At 44.5% G+C, this 15,793-nt stretch overlaps 1 protein-coding gene across 1 annotated transcript; it reads right to left on the bottom strand.

The window, feature by feature from the left end:
- Positions 1-7,052: 7,052 nt before the first annotated feature.
- Positions 7,053-14,352, bottom strand: EIF2B2 (eukaryotic translation initiation factor 2B subunit beta). The gene is made up of 8 exons (XM_047080352.1): positions 14,131-14,352; positions 13,892-14,012; positions 13,616-13,764; positions 12,598-12,761; positions 11,851-11,946; positions 10,260-10,397; positions 8,966-9,032; positions 7,053-7,714 (listed from the first exon to the last, which is right to left on the bottom strand). The coding sequence occupies exons 1-8, from the start codon at positions 14,291-14,293 to the stop codon at positions 7,557-7,559; spliced, it is 1,056 nt and encodes a 351-aa protein (XP_046936308.1). The 5' UTR covers positions 14,294-14,352; the 3' UTR covers positions 7,053-7,556.
- Positions 14,353-15,793: the final 1,441 nt, after the last annotated feature.

Consider the following 15,793-nt stretch of genomic DNA (forward strand, 5'->3'; position numbering starts at 1 on the left):
GCTCAGGTCATGATCTCTCAGTTCGTGAGTTCGAGCCCCGAGTCGGGCTCTGTGCTGACAGCTCAGAGCCTGGAGCCTGCTTCGGATTCTGTGTCTCCCTCTCTCTCTGCCCCTCCCCTGCTCACACTCTGTCTCTGTCTTGCAAAAATAAATAAAACATTAAAAAAAAAGAGAGAGGGAGAGAAACAAGGACAAGGATAGAATAGAGACAATTAAACTCCTGTCCTGGTTGGTTGTCTTCTTTCCCCTGCAAGATCTCATTCAGCATCTGATATTGTTCATACTCCAACTGGGAAAATGGTGAAAGTACTAGGACTTGTAAAACTATGATTTTTTTTGGTACTTTAAAAGTGTCTCTTTATGTGAGAGCAAGTTTCATATCAAAATGCAGAATTTATTCTTTCAACCTAACCAGACCTGTTCTCTACAGTTTTTCAGGAGACAACAGTTCTTTTGATCCCTTTCAAATTATATCTTAGTCTTATTACAGTATGCCTATCTAATGGCCTCATAATTTCATTTGGGACCAGGACTGATCTTTGTGGCAAATGCTTGTTATGCCATCCTTAATCTGTATTTCCTCTACCTTTTTAGAATGTTTGATTTCTGGTTAATAAGACTCAATAGACTAAAGGTTTATAGAAAGACAAAAAGAAAAGCAAAAAACCCCAGCTGGTAATGTTTGTTGCAACTGGGATCCCATACAATGAGAAAGACGTTGCAGTGAGAATTTCCACTTTTGTATTTTGCAGCCTGCTGAAACTGGCCTTTGTATCAATGGAATGATTTTTCTCATTTTTTAATACAGGAAACACATTTGTACTCATGGAAGAAAACTTTGTTTGCCAGCAGCCCTGCAGTGAATCTTACAGGAGCAATGAAGTATTGCATTCATTAGTGTGTGTCTCAGAGAAGGTTCAGGAAAAGCCTTCACTGGTTTTCAAGGGGATCCTTGTAGAATTACGTAATTGGAACTCTGAAGAATAGGCACCACTGTCTAAAAATGGCCTTTATTCTTCTTAATACATATAAGCGGTTTCATAGACTGGGAGACATGACCTTCAAAAGGAGGGTGTTTTCAGGGGATTTGCAAGGCTGTCAGGGTCTCTGCCTCCAGGCCCAGTGGGGTGTTGTGGCCTCTGGACCTCTGCCTCCACTCTCCAGAGCTATACGGAGGCCAGCTGTCCTGGGAGTTTAAAATATTTTTCAGGTTAGACCAATTTGTGGGATTAAAAAAAGTGTTATGATACTTCTTATATTAGGATGAGGTGCAGTTTCAAAATGTTTTGCTACAATCTCAGACCACCGTTTTTTTGAGAATAGCAGAGATTAGAAAAAGTTCTCCATAAATAATGTAATAATCTTCCTGGCTAGCCTGACTCAAGCAATGGAAGAGATAATTATCCTTTTTCATAATTTATAAACTCAGTTGCATGCATCAACATAAAACCAACCTATTAGCCAAAAATATCTAACATTACATTTGTTGCCTGTTTGGATTTTGTTTTGTTCTGTTTGTTTTTAACTTTACTTGCCATAGAGTAAAAACAGACTTAATTTTCTAACACATGAGAGTAGTCATTAACACCTTTGTGGTGCTTTAAGGTTTACAACATGATTTTTGCATGTCTTACTTGAATTTTCTTGGCAACCCACCAGATAAGATGGTGTTATGCTCCCCAGTTTACAAAGGCTGAAATATATTAAGTGATTTGTCTAAGATCACACAGGTACTAAGTGGCAGACTAATGCTAAACAAGTTTTCTGGCTCCAGTCACGAGAATGAATGTTACCATTTACTAAGGGCCTACTATATATACCCAATGTTTTGTGTACATTATTACTAGCCTTACGACAGTTCTGTTAGCAAGCTAATGTCTCTCTTTTTTTTAAGTTTTATTTATTTGAGAGAGAGAGCCAGCGAGAGCGTCAGTAGGGGAGGGACAGAGAGAGAGGGAAAAAGAGAATCCCAAGCAGGCTGTGTCCAGTCAGCAGAGTGGGGCATGAACTCACGAACCGAACTGTGAGATCATGACCTGAGCCCAAACCAAGAGTCAGACGCTTAACTGACTGAGCCACCCAGGCGCCCCGCCGATGTCTCTTTAACAGTGAGACTGCTAAGCCTCAGAGATGTTACCCCATTTGCTAAAAGAGCCAGAATTCAGACCCAGATCTGTGTGGCTTCACATTGCACACTCCTTCCCATTGTTACCCTGTGCTTGCCATATATTTTTAATTTATTAGGGACTTACCAGTTTGTAAACTTAGTGGTTCAACTTTATTAGATTCCGGTTAGTGGAGACTTCACTAACTTCACTAACTTCAGAGTAAAAAAAAAAAGATACGATGTGCGATGAAGCCATTCTAGAGAGTGCCTTTTTGGGGAACGTTCATCACAATTATATTTGAAATAAGGGTACATGTCTTTAAGAAGCTTAGCTTTAGTCAGGACAAGGAAACTGATGATGGAATGTGGTAACTTCCTCTAGTTTAGAGGTCACTGAGTTATAGCTATGTTGTTTTTACTGGGATACGAGGAGATGACAGTTCTGTCAGAAATAAAATCTATAGATGATAATAGGGGCTAGACTCAGAAAAGCTTAAAGCAAAGCTTAGATTGTAGGCTAGAAGGGAGGGAAGAGACAGGGGAGAGGGCTAGGGAAAGGTCCAGAACCTAGCTGGTGATCTGGAACCCCATGAGCAGCTGAGAATGGAGAGGTTCAAGCAATCACACATCAGAGTGAGGCAAAAGAAAAGGTCAGACACAAATGAACAGATGGGATCTGAACCTAACAGTGGAAAAAAACAAGGCGGCCAACACAGGGGCAGAGCAGGAGGGGGCCCAAGACCAAGTTCTAGAGACGTGCAGGGGCCTGAGGAGCCATGCCAAGCGAGAGCAGATGCAGTGGTCAGCTCCTAGAGAGCGCGGACAACTGTGCTTGGATGAAGCTTTAAGTGGGAGCCAGTGGTAGCAAGTCCAAATGAAGGGAAGAGCAGTTTCTGGCACAAAGAGTCGGACTCGTTCTACCTGTTTTCCATCTGAAGTGGCACCCCGTTCCATCAGAACCTTTACGAAAGCAGGCTACCAAGGAGAACTGACTGCTGCGTTTGCTGTTACCTGTCCCGCCTTTTCACACTTTCTCAACTGAAGTTGCTTATCAGCACTGAGATAGCAACAAGGTGGACTCAGAAAAGAAGGACGTCTGGGAAACCAAAAATCTAGATAATCTCACCAAACAAACCCTTGCTTCTCTTTCTCCATTTATTCATCACTCAGTAACTCAGGCATATAAAGAAAAAAAGAGGCTATCCTATGGCTTAGGATCTTTCAGACCCTTGGGTCATTGTCATCCCGTGCCCATTTGTCAGAGAGCACCCTGTGCTTTGAAACATAAAGTTCAGGCAACCTGATCAAAGTCTGGAGGATCCAAGCGTCTTACGTACCTGAATCTATGGAGCTTACTGGAGCCCGTAAGCTAGCGTGCCCCAGGTAGCAATCTGAAGAAGCTAATTTGGCCTGACTTCACCCTCACAACTTGCCTGACTAAACAACTTGTTCTTATTTACCACAAAAGTAAGGCATATGCAGTGGTGGTTGCCACCCACCCCTACCCTGGCCAAAAAAAAAAAAAAAAAAAAAAAAGATGGTTTGGAGTTGGAGTTAGCTACTGCTATATTAGTGTATCGTTATTATTCAAGGTATTTTATCACCTCTCTTTTATAGTAAACTGCAGAGTTTTGCATAGAAGTTACGAATTTTAGGAATCTTGTCAAGCTTTTAAGCAGCTTCCTTCTTCTCTAGGCAGGTCTTAATTCTAAATGTAACATGCCTGAAAAAACACTACTGAAAGTCTCTTCAGCTTGGTATTTAATATAAACATCAAGCAATCACTGTTGCCAGTGTGGTTAGGCTCAAAGGCTGTCCTCCATTGTGTGAGTGTTGTGCAGAAAACTGAAAGCTTAGACTATAAGCTCTTTATTAATAATAATTGCTTAGCCATTGCACAATAACCTGGAACAGCTGTTGGGTGAATGAAAGAATAATTCAAAGCAAAGTAGGCCAGATAGAAAACACTTCCAAACCACATTTCAGAATAGGTCCTTTGTGTCAACTAGGTGCATGTCTGCAGAGGGAGTTTTTGCGAGGACAGGTGGATAGTATGGGGCCTTTACGATAATTACGTCACCATCTGGTAGCATATAGCAAAAACAGTTCTGATGTCCTGAGTTCTACATATGTTATAGAATCACGTAGCCCGATGATGGAGCCACAGGACTGGCAGCCTTCGTTAACCCAGAGACTGAGCCAACAGATTGCCTTGAGAAATGGTTGTGAAGCACATCTGTGAAACGTATGATCCTACCCATACCCGCATTTATTTCTTTGAGGTATCACTTTACACTTAAGTTTTCCTTGGTGGAGTGTTTTTCAGAGACTTCTGAGGCTAAATTAGGAATTTCTGTTCCTGATTTGAGTTCCAAGAATTGTGCCTCTCCTGCCCTCCGCCTAAATTGGAAGATATAAACCGTGGGAAAAGTGTCTTTACAAACTGTATTGAGTAAGTTCTCTAACTTGGTTTATTTGGCGTATTCAGGAGGACTTTCACATCCATGGAATCCTCTTTCTATTAATTCTTTTCAAGCTACAGCTACAAGTTTTTGTCCTTAGCTTCCGGGTCCTGCTGGCAAAGGCAGACAGACACAAAGGCCGAGAGGTAGGAAGTTGACATGGGGCTTGTCTCTCCCTGTTCAGATAAGGTTCTCCCCTTTCCAATATTTACTCCTCCTCCAGTCGAAGAGAGGAGAGAGAGAAATAGAAAAATGAGGCATATAAATAGCTTTGTGGGACTTGCTTAATTGAGGTCCTAAAGAGCCCGAAGAGCATGCATTGGTGCAGTTCTTCTGTCCCAGGCACTTTAAAAGTTGACCAAAACTACCCTTGGAACCTTCATCCATCTCACTTATGCCTGGGAAGAATGTGGGTGCTAATTTTAGAGCCAGAGACTAGGACGCACAAAGGACAAGTATCATAAAGCATTTTTAGACCAGAAACAGATTTAAGTTCCTTGACTCACTCCTTTTACTCCAGACCACACAGTTGTATGTACCCAAGTGGATTGCTGTTAGAATTGGTGCCTTCAGAGGAGACAATTGCTCGTAATTGGTAGCTATAAGCCACTTCACTGAGAAAGCGCGGGGTCTTAGATGCTTTAAGGAAAAGAATTGACAGACTGAGGCCTGACTGAGTCAGCCTCTTCTGAGTCAGAGCTTTTAGGCCGGTCTTTCAGACTAAACCTCTTCAATCTTGTTTTCTCCCTCTTTCAGGGAAGACAAGAGCCCTAAGGCAAAGATCTATCTCAAGTTGATGCAGAGGCCTTCCCCTCATAACCTACCTCTGGCCAGTGTTTACCGAAGTGTGGTTATCAAATCACCTGTTCAGATCCCTTAGGGTGCTTGTTAAACCTGCAGACTCCTGGTGCTCCCTCCCTCTACCCCACAGACAGTGCCTCAGGAGACAGGAAGCTGGCCTGGGACCAGCATCTGGGGGGAGGGGTTCCGCGGTATGCTTAAGTCTGCCCGGGACCTCTGCTCTGGGCCAGTGGTTCCCAAACATGGCGGATCATCTGGATTACCTGGAGAGACTTTCTGAAAAGGTAAGTACTAAAGTAGGACACATAAAAAATGGAAATAATATATGAACCTACTAAAAATTAGAAGATATCCTCCAGCTTGCCACTGTTTGGTAGTATTCTTCCAGACTTTTATCCTACTGCATGTACATATTGTTTTGTTTTAATGAAAAGGTCATATTATGCATACTGCTCGGCAGCTTGACTTTTCCCCAGCTTGTCTTTAATTAACAACATTAAATGGACTTCCTTCCGAATCTGTCCCATTCTTTTAACACAAGGCTCACGGATCAAATGCCTCTAGGGGTCAGGCAGATAACATGAGTTACACGGACCGGGGAGGAACTGCAGAAAAGGAGGTTTTCCATTTAATGGAGTCAGAAGCTGCTCAAGTGTAGCCAACTGCTGCCATTTGGGAACGTGGGCGCAAAATTGCCAAAGCTGCGGAGTTTCCAAGAGAAGCAAGAAATCTGAATTTTAGTATGTGATCTTCACATTTTTATTATTCGATTTTATTTTCACATTTTTATTTATTTTTTAAAAATTTTTTAACATTTATTTATTGTTGAGAGACAGAGAGTATGAGCAGGGGAGGGGCAGAGAGAGAGAGAGAAACACAAAATCTGAAGCAGGTTCCAGGCTCTGAGCTGTCAGCACAGAGCCTGATGTGGGGCTCAAAGTCACCAACGGCGAGATCGTGCCCTGAGCCTAAGTTGGCCACTTAACCGACTGAGCCACCCAGGAGCCCCTATTTTCACATTTTTAATTATTGGTAACTAATTCAAATTAAATACAGGGCGAGCCAGCCAAAATGTCCTTAACCCAAACACTGCCCTTAAGCCACTCTTTTGAAACTTCTACTGCAGTGTATACATAATGTTCCACAGTATGTCATGTTTAAAAACCTTCCTTGTTTTTAATTAACAGAATACAAAATGCTATTGCTGGACACTTAGGCTGTGACATTACAGCTGCTACAGTGATAGGTATTCTTCTCTATATCTCCATGTGCTTGTACAAATAATTTGAGAAATGCACGTTCAGAATTGCTCTCGAAAGGTACCAGCGTACAATCCTATTAACAGTACACGAGAGGGTCCTTTTCTGGGAAGCTTTAAGCGGATTCCCAGGTGCCATCCCGCAGATCAGATGTAGTAGGTCCGGGATAGAACCCAAGATGGTACATTTTCTTAAGCTCCCCGATGATTCGGAGAGGTTTTGGAGCCACTCTCTAGATTACTAACAAGTTGTTTGGGACCACTGCCAGTGAATTAGTAAGGAAACTGTAAATACTTTCATTTGCATTTCTGTCTTAGCCGGTTCCCTCTAATTACAGCCCTCTATCAAAGCACAAAAAGGGCTCTGCTGCTGCTGCTGTTTCAGGCAGTTCAGAGCAGAACAATAAATAAACCAACTCAGGAATCTTCAAGCAGCTTTTATTGGCACAGCCCAGGAAAAGGTGTGGTAGCCATTTCTGGGCAAAAACCTATATCCCATCAAGGTCTTCAGTGTTGTTTAACGCCCCACTGAACCAGAAAGTTTAAGTTCCTAAAACAGACTCCCCAGGTCTCTAAGAGGTTCCAAAGAACAAATTTTTACAGTAAACTCTGTGCCCAGCGTGGGAACAGAGCTCATAACCCCAGCATCAAGAGTCACACGCTCTACCGACGGCCAGCCAGGCGCCCCAAGAGGCTACAAAATTAATAGGTCAAGGCCCGCTGCTGCTGTTAAGATCAGAAAGGCAAGAGACAGACCTGAATGTGTGTCCTTGTTATGGGATGCCTAAAAAGGCAGGAAACGGTATTAAGTTTTTTAGGTTGGCTCCAGTTCACTCCCCATTACAAGGACTTGATTTTCAGCAGTCGCACTGAAGTCCCTCTCCATTCCATATCTGGCTAAGCAGCTTCTGCTTAGAATGAATGGTGGTCATAGGACATGATCATCAGGATGGTAGAGTTCACTCATCAAGCGGTAGATGTAGGAAGGCGCATTCCCACCAATGTTGGAGATGAAGAGGGTAATGAGCTCTGGGGGGACGTAGTCAAACACGGGGCAGTGAACGCCGACCTTCTCCAGAATGTCCCCTGAAAGGCAATCAATCACACATGCTAAAGATAAAACTGAGGATCCTGCTCTAATAACCAGGTAGCATATAGATTCTAGGCTCAATAATGCAAGCATACTCGCTACCCCTCGGGAAGCTGCAGCAGAGTGCAAACCAGAAGAGAGGACTTCAGACCATACCACTCCCTGCTTAAAACTCTCCAATGCCTTTGCATAGCCCTTAGAACAGAATTCCAGCTTGGGATAGCAGCCCTCAAGATCTAGCCCCTCCCCGCTGCACTACACTAATTGTAATTCATCCCACTCTCCCTCGTGCTCATTCCTCTCCAGCCATAATGGCCATCTGGTTCCAACTGGCTAAGCAGGGACCTAACTCAGGCCCTTTGCACCAATGCCTGGAAGACTCTTTCCTTGATCTTCACACGGTGGGGTCTATTCATTCTGGACTCAGCTGAAATGTCCCCTCATTAAGACCCTCCCCAAACTAACAGTCTCCAACCACCTTCCAATCACATCATCCTTCTTTGTTCTCTTCCCAAAACATCTCATGACCTGACATTTTCTTGTCTATCTTCTGCAACAGAACGTAAGCTCTGTGGGAGCAGGACCTATTTGTTGTTCATTTTTACATCCCTAGTTGCTAGTGTAGTGCTGGATACATAGTGGATACATACATAAAATAATTCTTGAAAGAACAAATGTGTGAATAAATGAAGTTATTCAACTTCTAAGAAGAACTGAAGCCCAAGCACTTGCTTTGCTCTCAGATGGTGTTTAAGGCCATGTGATGTTGATAAGGTGGCAGGCTCACTGACCACAGCTGCTACATTCAGAAGTCACAGAAAAGGACCCCAACGCACAAAGATTACAGGCAAGTTTTATAGTAGGAACATTTTGGAGCCTACTTCCTTTGCCATTCACGTCACCAAAATGACTCCCTACAGCAACTGAAAAACAAGTCTATTTTCCCATTCGGTTGTTGCCTCTGTCAAGCAATGTGCAAAGCCAAACTCAGTCAATGCTGGGTGATCCAACCCACCATGACCCCAATACTCCGTTGAATATATTAGTCCCAGAACAAAATGATCAGGTCCCCATGCACTCTAAGACACTAAAGAGAAGTCTCCACAAGAAGTATGATAAAAAACACAACCTGGCAGCATTCACCCCTGACTGACTACCAAAACAAAAGCAAAAGGACCCAAACACACACGTGCACGTACACACACACACACACACACACACACACACACACACACACCCTTCTGTACCTTCTGTGAAAGGCAGAACTTCTTCAGGGGCCACAAACTTGTGAAATGAATCTTCTTCATTGGGGAACTAGATAAGGAAAAAAAAAAGAGTGAGACAGACCTAGCAAATTCCACCTCTAGGTACATACCCAAGGGAAATAAAAATCTTATGTCCACAAAGAAGCTTGCACACAAATGCTTCCAGGACCATTATTCACTAAAACCAAAGGCTGAACAACCCAACTACCCAAGGGGTGAATGGATAAATAAACTGTGGTATATCCATGCAAGAGAGTATCATTCAGCCACAGAAAGAAACAAAGAGCTGTGCTATAGCTAGGAACCTTGAAAACATCATGCGAAGTGAAAGATGTCAAGAACAAAAGGCACACATTGTATGATTTCTTTTATATGAAATATCCAAAACAGGCAAAGCCACAGAGACAGAAAACAGATTAGTGATTCCTAGGAGATGGGGAGAGGAGGCAACAGGGAGTGATTATGTAATGGGTACAGAGTGTTTTGCCGGGATGATGAAGGTCTGAAACTAGAGAGTGGTAGTTGCACAATGTTGTGAATGTAGTAAGTGTCCCTGAACTGTACATTTAAAACTGGCTAATTGTATGTTATGTGAAATTCACCTCAATTTAAAAAAGAGACCTACAAATAGCTTCTATTGCTAATGAAATAACTCTTCATTTTGTAATACTGTTTGTATTCAAGCTACAGAGGAACGTCCCTCCAACTATGACAAATAAAACCGTTTCTATGTTCCTAGTTTCAACTTGTTTGGCATTTTCAGAAATGGTCAGGGTGATGGGGAATGGTGGCAGTGGAAACAAAAGTCCTTCCCCAACTATGTACTACCCTGACCTTATAATTTTGACTTTTCAAAGCTGACAAGTTATACTATCAATTTTTGAGGGGCGCCTGGGGGACTCAGTCGGTTGAGTGTCCGATTCTTGATTTCAGCTCAGGTCACGATCTCACAGTTGGTGAGTTTGAGCCCCACATCTGGCTCTGCACTTTCAGCCTGGGATTCTCTCTCCCTCTCTCTCTGCCCCTCCCCTGCTCGCACACGTGCTCTCTCTCTCTCAAAATAAATGAACATTAAAAAAAAAGGAATTAAAAAAAAAAAACTATCAATTTTTTTCCTGGTTCAAGACTTTTGTGGCTTTTTCCAGCCTCTACTGGGTCTAATCCATTTAGTAAACACAGATAAAAAGAAGCCCCAGAGTGAGCAGGTTGAAGGCCTGGAGATCAAGGCTACACTTTGGCTTCCTTCTTTCTGTTGGCTACAGACAGACAGACGTACCTGTGGGGAAAGCTTGAACATAGGAGCACAAACGATGAGCGGGGTGGAATGGTGTTTTGCTGCCAGTGCTAGAGTGTGAGTTCCTGTCACAGCTCTCAGGGCACCATTGGCCAGGATGGTCTTTGTGCCAATGATCACCTTTGGAACAGGAAGCAAAATGTGAGTCATCCTAGAGATACAACCTTAAATAAGCCATTGGGCACAATAGGCTGAATGCCCAGGCCTCCCTCTTGACATCGTGAGGGTCACACAGCCGTAAAGGAAAAGGGATTCTAGACTAAGGACCATGAGTTCTAGCTCAAAAGTGCCTTCCCAAAGAATGAATATAGTCTGTGACCGGAAGCTGTACCACCTCCTGCTCTTAGCCCTGTCTTCTAGGATCTCTATGTCACAGCTCCTGAGAAGCCAGAAGCCTTTCTATTCATCATCCACCACTGCCAAACTCTCTGCTCAGAAAGCAGGGACCCTCTACCCAATCCCTAGCAGCTGCTACTCTTAGCTTAGTCCTATTTCATTCTCTTCAATGCTTTCACCAAAAAGAAACTACTCTGAGGTGCCCGGCTGGCTCAGTTGTAGAGCATGTAGATCATGACTCTTGATCTTGGGGTTGTGAGTTCGAGCCCCACACTGGGTGCAGAGATTGCTTTAAAAAATAAAATCTTTTGGGACACCTGGGTGGCTCAGTCGGTTGAGCGTCCAACTTCAGCTCAGGTCATAATCTCACAGTCCATGAGTTCAAGCCCTGTGTCGGGCTCTGTGCTGACAGCTCAGAGCCTGGAGCCTGCTTTAGATTCTGTGTCTCCCTCTCTCTCTCTGCCCCACCCCTGCTCATGCTCTGTCTCTGTCTCAAAAATAAATAAAAACATTAAAAAAAATTAAAATAAATAAAATCTTTAAAACAAACAAACACAACAAAAAGAAGCTACTCTAAGTGAGGAACAATGATACAGATAGAAGAAAAAGAAATTCAGTTAATATATTAAAAAGGCCCAGGGGCGCCTGGGTGGCTCAGTCGGTTGAGCGGCCAACTTCGGCTCAGGTCATGATCTCACAGTCCGTGAGTTCAAGCCCCGCGTCGGGCTCTGTGCTGACAGCTCAGAGCCTGGAGCCTGTTTCAGATTCTGTGTCTCCCTCTCTCTGACCCTCCCCCGTTCATGCTCTGTCTCTGTCTCAAAAATAAACGTTAAAAAAAAAATTATGGGGCGCCTGGGTGGCACAGGCGGTTAAGCGTCCGACTTCAGCCAGGTCACGATCTCACGGTCCGTGAGTTCGCGCCCCGCGTCGGGCTCTGGGCTGATGGCTCAGAGCCTGGAGCCAGTTTCCGATTCTGTGTCTCCCTCTCTCTCTGCCCCTCCCGTGTTCATGCTGTCTCTCTCTGTCCCAAAAAAAAATAAAATAAACGTTGAAAACAAAACAAAACAAAACAAAACAAACAAACAAAAAAAATTAAAAAAAAAAAGGCCCAAATATGTACTTCCAAAAGGTGTTAGAAACTTTCTTTCCTCATAGATATTATAGGAGGGAGGGGGGAAAAATCAGTATTTTAGAAGTACAGTCTTCATGAATTTAATATAAGTCCAAATATACCCACCTTGTTGACTCTTGACATAACAGCAAAAATGGCGGCATCAGTCATGACAGTTGTCTCAATACCTGCTTTGGACAAATTGACTGCCATTTCGTGACCCTGCAATAGGACAGAAAGGCTGACATTATGAGAGAGAGTGAGAGAGAGTGGAAGGCATCTCCAATGGAACTGGATCTGGAGAATTCTGTGATACTGAGCACAGCCGACACACAACTGCCTCCAGATAACTCCTTTTTCTGCCCGTGGTCGGTATTCTCTGGTACATTGCAGGGAAGCCCAGGAGAAGCTAATAAATGTTGAGTTCTCCACAGGAGCATTAGAGCAGCCACAAAACTGGAAATACTGCTCTTGTGTATAATTGGGCAGAGCTGACAGGATAGGTCCTGGCTCGTTCCTTTACAACATCCTGCATCCTTACCTAGTTCCTTCTGAAAGACCTATTATTTATGTAGGGATGGAGTGCGGTCAGGCCAAGCATCAGTCATCCCCAAGGTAATTTACCCTATTTTGATTCCCAAAAGAACCAATATATTTCTTTTCTTGAACCCAGCATTTCACCTAAGCCTCCCAAACCAATGTTGAAGAGTGTTGACAGGATGAACAACTTGAAAATTCCCTTAATGTTTTATTTTACTTTATCTTCTCAACGTCTTGCTTATCAATTCAAAGATAGCACGGAGCCCATCTATCACTTCTTGATTCCCTCCTCAGTTTTCATTTTTCTTAGCAACTCCAGAAGCCCCCCCCTACCTGACAGAAAGGAGCACATTCTGCCACAATGACATGGAATTTCCTCTTTCGGGCCGCCTCTTTGAGGAAGGCTTCTACTGTTCGGGAGAAGCCAATGGTCATGATCACCTCATTGGAGTGGATGTGCTCCAGAGCCTGGGCTGCAATGTTCTCTGTTGTCCCTTCTGCAAGAACAGTCAGTTTTGCAAGGAAAATATGAAACCACCGTGCTACAACATGAAAGAGACAGGTGCCCACCTAGTGGACCCTGGTAACACAGGGTAAATGGACTTAATATGAAGGTCACTTCTTCTTAAAAGCCCCATTCCTCTGGGATCTTCTACCTCCTAAGTTCTCAGTCTACCCTCTTTCCCGGTAGAACCCCCAACTCATCCACTTAACCCCCCAACCCTGCCCGGCCACAACACCAGCTCCTTACAATTGATTTTGAAGACACTGAATTCAGGCAAAAAAAAAAAAAAAATGGTCCAATTGGGGGAATCATAAAATGCTGAGCGTGGGGTAAACAGTTTTCCCCCTAAAGGGACTCCTCCTCCAAAAGGTGGCCACAACACCTCCACCTGAGGAGGCCACAGAAGAAAAAAGGGGAGCAATTTGGAAGCAGCAGCTCCAGATACACAGACCCAGCTTCTTCCTTCCTTGGGGAATTCTGATTGTAATGAATATCTGCAGATCTCCCGGGTCACAAAAACAAGGGGAATGGAGTTGGTGCGTGTGTGCATAAAAATTCAAGAAGTTTAGTGAAGTCTACCACCTGTGGTTTTAGGGAGTTCATCTTTAAAATGAAAATAAAGCTCTGTCCTAACAGCTTCTGCAGCAATCTATAAAGGGCTGGTCTGTAAAGAAATGTAGGGAGGGTTATCTTAGTCCTGCTCCAAACCTTCCTCTTAGGATGGAGGACAAAGCTGAGAACAGCATAACTGGCGATCTCCCATCTCTGCTGATGAACAACTTTCAGGGTCTTCTCTTCCTTCATCTGCCTGTAACCTGTCCTGACACCCGGGATCAGGACTCTTACCCAGTTCCACAAGCAGCTCATTAATTGCCTCGATGATGTTGGACTGGAGTTGGGCGTAATGGAAGCTGAAATCCTCGCTCAGGCCTTCGGATGTCAAGAGTTTGTGCAAAGACTCCTGCTGATCGCTCTCATCGCTGCGTCCATGGAGTCTACGGAGGCAACAAGACGCAAAGAGTGAGGTGGGCTGAGGTGTACTCTTTGAAGCAACAGGGCCTGCTCACCACTAAAGGCTCCAAGCAAAGGGCGGAGCTCGTGCAAAAAGGCCCACGTCCTGACCTGCCATACTCCTCCCGGATGATCCTGAGCACTCTCCGCACCATGTTGCCCACCGTGGTCTCTGAGGGCTGCGCGGCTGTCATCCTCTGGCCCTCTCGGCGAATCAGTTCCATCAGCTCCCCTGCAGTCCGAGGAACAGAGCGTGAGAGGGCACGAGCACGATGAGACCTGGGCGACTTTCCGCCTGGGGATCGGGAACGGATAGTGACGAGGGACGCGACAGAATAGACCTGCCTCACCTGCATTGCTCCAGCGGTGGTCCGTAATGATCCGGCGCAGCAGCCCCAGGGTCTCCCGAGCCATGTCCTCGGAGCTGCGCCGCCCGCCGCCCCGCTTCAGGGCCTCCACGAAACTCTCGATGCTCTCGTACAACTCCGAGCCATTGGCTGCGGCTCCCGGCATCTCGAAAAGAGCCGCCTCGCCGGCGAAATCCGCACCTGTACAACCTCGATCGTTGCACTTCCGGGGCGGGTGAAGTCGGCTTCCGCTCCGCGAGGAAAACTCGGGCTTCACGGTCCGCAGGCCACGCCCCTCCGTGCCACAGCCCACCCCTTCCATCTGCCTGAGCCAATCAGAGACTAGGAACTCGAGGTGCTCATTTACGGCGGAGCGTCCGCGAGCCTCCGAGGCTGGAGGAACGGAAGTGGCCGTTCGCAGCTCCTACGAAGTTGGACAGAGGTGAGCTGGGAGGCCCCGCGAGGGTGGCTAGTTCTGTTGCTATGGAAACAGCTGGTCTCGGCTCTCCCACTCCCCCCAACGACCCGAGGCTGTGCTGTGAAAGTTGCCACCCGCCCTCCCTCTTGATCCCTAAGCTCCAGTGACCGCCAGCTGTTCTGACTCGCGCTGAGAGTGCGCGTCCGGGACCCGCTACACCTAGGGCAGACGCTCTATTATAATGCTGTTACACTGCATAAAACTGGTTCGTTTGCACCTGTGTCTAACAGATTCAGCTCCCTGAGAGCAGGGACCATACCTTTTTTACCTTTGCATTCCCATCGCCTCACACACTTATTGTGAGGCAGGGATCAGGGATGAAGAGACGAATACTCACCAATAAGGAGGTTCAAAGTGGGAGCTTTATATGGGAGCAAAGATGATGTCCTTCCAGATAGGCTAGAGAGTATAACATAATACCAAGAGCTATTATTGACTTCAAGTTTACTATGTGTTGGGCACTGTGTGTGAATTATCTACTGCAATCTGTGAGGTAGGTCCTCTTATCCGCATTTTACAGGATAGAAAACGGCCACAAAATTCAAGCAGTTGGTAAGGGGACGCATTCGTGTTCCAATCTACCGACTATCTGAATCTAAAGTCTGTGTGTCATGAGAATCTCTGTTTCCTTAAGATAAGTTCTTAGGATCTCTGGGCAAACTCATTTTCTTAAGACATTTGTTACATTTGACATATTGCCATCCAAAAAGATACATCAATACCAAAATCAGACAAAGAGAGTACAAGAAAACTACAGACCAGTATCCCTCACAAACACAGATGCAAAATCTGTAACAAAATATTAACAAATCAAATCCAGCAATGAATAAAAAGATTAATAATTACCAAATAGAATTTAAACCCGGGATGCAAAGCTCTTTTAATGTTTGAAAATTAATCATTATTTAACAACCATATTAACAATATAAAAAGTGAAACCACATGATCAGATCTATTGATGCAAGAAGCATTTGACAAAATTCAACAGCCATTGAATTAAAAAAAAAAAAAAACACAAAACTCTCAGAGAACTAGGAATAGAAGGGAACTTCTTCAACTTGCTAAAGAATATCCACAAGAGCCTGCACTTAACCTCATACTTTAAGGTGAAAGACTGCTTTCTTTCTAAGATCAGAAACAAGGCAAGGATGTCCACTCTCACAACTCCTATTTAATATTATAGTCAAA

This window comes from Lynx rufus, unplaced genomic scaffold (genome assembly GCF_022079265.1).
Source record: "Lynx rufus isolate CCGP_SWC_20201006 ecotype Redwood Valley unplaced genomic scaffold, mLynRuf1.p SCAF_17, whole genome shotgun sequence".
Lineage (NCBI taxonomy): Eukaryota > Metazoa > Chordata > Mammalia > Carnivora > Felidae > Lynx > Lynx rufus.

Excerpts from the sequence above, each read along its gene's own strand:
- EIF2B2 (XM_047080352.1), bottom strand. The coding sequence starts at position 14,293 with ATGCCGGGAGCCGCAGCCAATGGCTCGGAGTTGTACGAGAGCATCGAG. Across the intron at positions 13,765-13,891 it reads ATCCGGGAGGAGTATGGCAG|ACTCCATGGACGCAGCGATG; the intron begins GTCAGGACGTGG and ends TTGCCTCCGTAG. Across the intron at positions 7,715-8,965 it reads AGTTCTGCCTTTCACAGAAG|GGGACATTCTGGAGAAGGTC; the intron begins GTACAGAAGGGT and ends ATTGCCTTTCAG.